The sequence below is a fragment of the Myotis brandtii genome, unplaced genomic scaffold (genome assembly GCF_000412655.1).
Source record: "Myotis brandtii unplaced genomic scaffold, ASM41265v1 scaffold1204, whole genome shotgun sequence".
Lineage (NCBI taxonomy): Eukaryota > Metazoa > Chordata > Mammalia > Chiroptera > Vespertilionidae > Myotis > Myotis brandtii.
Genome location: NW_005354186.1, coordinates 115,019 through 119,533, shown reverse-complemented (window position 1 = coordinate 119,533; position 4,515 = coordinate 115,019). Strand labels below are relative to the sequence as shown.

Genomic DNA, 4,515 nt, shown 5'->3' with positions numbered 1-4,515 from the left:
GGAATGTTTGCCCTGCTTCCCACTGTCCTCCCAGGCTCACCCTCTTCAGGCCATTCTCCAAGCTGGAGCCACAGCCAGTTGTCAGTCAACACGTTTTTATTAAGTTTTTACTATATTTCAGCCATATTTCTAGGTTAGTAGGGATTATTATGGGCTGAATTATGCCCCTGAAAAGTTCATTTGTGGAAATGCTAACCCCCAGTACCTCAAAATGTGATTATATTCATGACTAGGATCATTACTGAGATGATTAAAGTAAAATGAGGTCATTAGAGTGGGCTCTAAACCAATGTGACTGCTCTCCTTATAAGAAGAGGAAATATGGACATGGACTCATACCGAGGGAAGGCCATGTGAAGACACGGAGAAGATGGCCACAGGCAAGCCAGAGAGAGAGGCCTGGGACAGAGCTTCCCTCACAGCCTGCGGAAGGAATCAACTCTGCCAACGCCTTGATCTCCAATTTTAACCTCCAGAACTAAATGTTGAGGCCGCCCACCTTGTGGTACTTTGTTACTGCAGCTCTAGGAAACTAGTACAGGGATATAACAACAAAATGATGAGGCGAGCCTCACGGAGCTTATGCCCTCAGTGAAAGAGACAGACAATACATTTTTAAATTTCAGGACCAAGAACAGGATAATATGAAAGAGTGAGCCTGGGGTCCCGGGGCAAATCCTTGAGCAGTGGAGAGGGAAGGCCTCTCTGTGCAGGTGACATTCACCCCGAGACCTGAGTGGGAGAAGCAGCGTCCATGTCAGCTCCTGGGGGAGGTGCAGAGAGCTCCAGGGGTTGGAAACTGCAATGCAGAAGCCCTAAAGCAGGGATGGGGAACCTTTTTTCTGCCAAGGGCCATTTGGATATTTATAACATTGTTCTCGGGCCATACAAAACTATCAACTTAAACATTAGCCTGCTATGTTTGGTCAAACATTTAATTAACTCACTCCTAATGCGTTGGCACGGCCAGATGAAATGATTTCGCGAACTTTATAAGGGTGTTCCCCACTCCTGCCCTAAAGGAACAGAAAAAGGCCAGGGGCCCTGGCTGGCATTGCTCAGTGGTTAGTTTGTCTTCCTCCCCCCCCCCCTCCCTACCCCCCCACACTGAAAGGTCTTGGTTTCAATTCCCTGTCAAGGGCATGAACCTGGGTTGCAGGTTAATCCCAGGCCTGGGTCCGAGTGCATGTGAGAGGCAATCAATGGATATATCTCTCTCACATCAATGTTTCTCTCTCACTCACTCTCTCTTTCTCCCCACTTCTCCTCTCTCTCTCCCTCGTTCCCCTCTCCCTTCTACTTTCTCTAAAAATCAATGGAGAGGGGAACTCACTAGACCAAGATGGTTCACAAGCTTCCTTCTGAAATGCAATTCTAACCACCTCACTCCCAGGTGCCAATTGCTGTCTGGCTTCCTGTCCCCAGCAGCAGTGTTTATCTAAATTAGGTCTATCATGGACTGACTTGTGTACACCCCCCACACACACACCAAATCTATATGTTAAAGCCCTAGGTCAGATAGGGCCCCCCATATGACTTATTTGGAGATAGGGTCTTCAAGGAGATAAAGTTAAATGAGGTCATAATTGTGGGGCCCTAGTCCACTATCACCGGTGTCCTTATAAAAAAAGGAAGAGACACCAAGAGTGCGTGCAGACACAGGGAGAGGGCAACCTCCCACAAGCCAGGCAGAAAGGCCTCACCAGAAACCAACCCTGGGGCACCTTGATTTTGGACGTCTAGCTGCCAGAACTGTGAGAAGATAAATTTCTGTTGTGTAAGCCCCCCAGTCTGTGGTAATCTGCTATGGCAGCTCAAGCGGACGGATACAGAGCTTAACTTCCCCGACTGCCCAACGCTCTCCTTACAGGTGCGGCTCACAGACTCATCGAACGCCCCAAAGCAGAATCTGGGGGATGGAGCCCAAGAATCCATGTTTGGAATGGGCTCCTGGTGCCCCATGAGCTCCTGAGGGCGGTGAAGACTGATTCCAAAAGCTAACCCTCTGGCCACCAGCTCCTCTGACCACCAGCCTCCCTCTCTGTGCGTGAAGACCTCACATCTTCTCTGGCCTCCTGGTTAACTGGCGAGTTCATTCTGCCAAGTTGCTCCATTTCCTCACACTCTCCCTGAGCCCTCCACCACGAGGCCAGCCCGCACAGGACTGGATGTGGAGTCTGGAAACCCAGAGGTAAGTCAGCTCTGAGCCCTGGCACGTGGAGAGACGATGGCTGTGAATAACCTGCCTCCCGGCAGATCCCGTAAGGACTGCAGGAAGGGGCGCTGAGCGACCGGGGAGTGTGGGCAAGTTTCAAGCACAGACTCCTGTAGGAGTGGTTATGCATGTGTGGTATCTGCCTAGCTGCAGCGGAAGCAGGTGAAGGAAGTGCCCTGCCTTACACCTCCTCGTCACCTCCACCCTCTTGGATATAATGGGCCTCCATGATTTGTGGGTTTCGGTCCTCTGGCTGCTTCCAGCTTTACTAGGAGCCGCCCTCCAGTGGCTGGGGCAGAGTTTTAAAAACATAAGGTCCACTCTGGCAGAAAAGGTACATACTAGTACTTCTGAGTCCTCAAACCCTGGGTTCTGAGTCTGGTTTTCCACTGACCACCTGTGTGGTGTGGCCTCAGACAATCGTGTAGTTTCTGAGCTTCTTTGTCTGTGAAAGAAAAGAGGGATAATATTTTCTACACAGGTTTCTTTATAGAATTACATGAGGCAACCTCTGTTGGCCTTCAGTAAAGGCTCATAGGTTACTCCTTACATAACAGGGATTTGCCCTACCTGAAGGCACTGCAAGAGGACACTGGGAAAAATTAAGTGTAATAGACAACCTCTCAGTAATGCCCCACCTGCATCCTGTCCAGCCAACAGGCATTTAACTGAGCACACGCCTTCGGGTAGCAGGCCAGCGTTGGAACAGTGGAAACGGGTTCGTGGCCTCAGTGCCGAAACTCGGCTCCAGGAGGGCAGGGACTTCTTGTTCGCCGAAGTATTCCCAGCAGTTAGACCAGGCTGAGCACATAGTAGGCACACAGTAATTATTGTTGAATGAATGGAGTGAATTGATCAATAAATGACTGGAAGAGCCTGGCCGGTGTGACTCAGTGGTTGAGCGTCGACCTATGAACCAAGAGGTCACAGTTCCATTCCAGGTTGGGGCACATGCCGGGTTGCGGGCTTGATCCTCAGTGTGAGGCGTGCAGGAGGCAGCCGATCAATGATTCTCTGTCATCATTGATGTTTCTATCTCTCTCTTCCTCTCCGAAATCAATAAAAATATATTAAAAAGAAAGAGAAAGAAAGAGAGAAAGAAAGAAAGAGAGAGAGAGAGAGAGAGAGAGAGAGAACTGACTGGAAGGTACAATCACAGCGGACAGTGGGCCCCTGACTCATTTTTAAGACCTTGAGCAAGTCCTTCGATCTCCCTGAGCTGCTTTTCCCCACTGTGAAGGCAGCGGTGTTGAACTCATCTGGGGCCCTGCAGAGCAGGATTAACACAGTGATGATAATAATAATACTGAGCACTGCTGTGGGCAGGGCACTGTTGTAAAGAATCCTAGGAGGAAATAGTATTTCACCTCCACTCTATAGAAGAGGGAACCGGCACGGAGAGGCAGTGGACCCTCTCCTCCTGCAGAAGCGGGATTTGATTACGTTTCAGAGGAAAGACGAGGGCTCCGACTCAGCAACGAAGAGGACCCATGGTCAGAGGATGTCACTGAGCGGTGGTAGCCACCGACGTAGGAGAGACCAACCCTCCAGCCCCGCCCCAAAGCAGGCAACCCAACTCCGCCCCCCGCGTCGTCATGGCAACACCCTCCCGCACATGCGCCTCTTGCACCCGGACCTGGCCTGGTGGCGCTCATCAAAGCCAAGAGGATTGCGGGCCCGCAGAAGCAGGCCGGGCGGACTGGGCGGCTGGAGGGGGAGCAGGAGCGTGGGAAGGACTTTTAAAGGGGCGCGCGGGGACTGCCGATGGTGAGGGCTGGGAGACCCGGAAGTCAGTATCGAGGAGGCAGAGGAGAAGCTGGGCGGTGTGACCTCTCCAGGAGGTGACCAGGGAGGAAGGAGCTGTGTAAATGCCCTCGGGGCAATATTGGGATGGCTGCCCCCAGGGAGAAATACGGGCTAGAAGGGACTATGGAATTACACTTTCTGGGTAATACGAGGTAGAGGGGGATGGGTAACCCCTCAGGATAGTGACGGGAGCGTAGACTCGAAAGATGCTAATGGGGTAGTAAGAACGGTGGGGCTCCACGCCGCTCCACCACCCGAGGAGGGAGCTAGGACTCGTGGAGCCAGGGGGCAGGTGAAGAGGGCTCATAGGTCCAGCTTGGGACAGTAACCCTCTCCCTTCCCCTGCCCTCAGCATTCTGCCATCTCCCACCCCGTCCCGGTGCCCAGCCATGGCCAGACCACCCGCCCCTGGCTCAGTGATTGTCCCTGACTGGCACGAAAGCGCCGAGGGCAAGGAGTGCCTGACCTGCATCCTGCGCAAGAACCGCCGGCGG

At 52.4% G+C, this 4,515-nt stretch overlaps 1 protein-coding gene across 1 annotated transcript in view; it reads left to right on the top strand.

Annotated features, from left to right (window-relative positions):
* The first annotated feature begins 3,595 nt into the window (after positions 1 to 3,595).
* Positions 3,596 to 4,515, top strand: part of RSG1 (REM2 and RAB-like small GTPase 1) — a 4,514-nt gene continuing 3,594 nt past the window's right edge. The window contains exons 1-2 of the mRNA XM_014532843.1: positions 3,596 to 3,982; positions 4,374 to 4,515. The exon at positions 4,374 to 4,515 is cut by the window's right edge and continues 1 nt beyond it. Coding sequence (XP_014388329.1) covers positions 3,717 to 3,982; positions 4,374 to 4,515 — 408 coding nt within the window. The 5' untranslated portion in view covers positions 3,596 to 3,716. The remainder of the gene's footprint in view (positions 3,983 to 4,373) is intronic.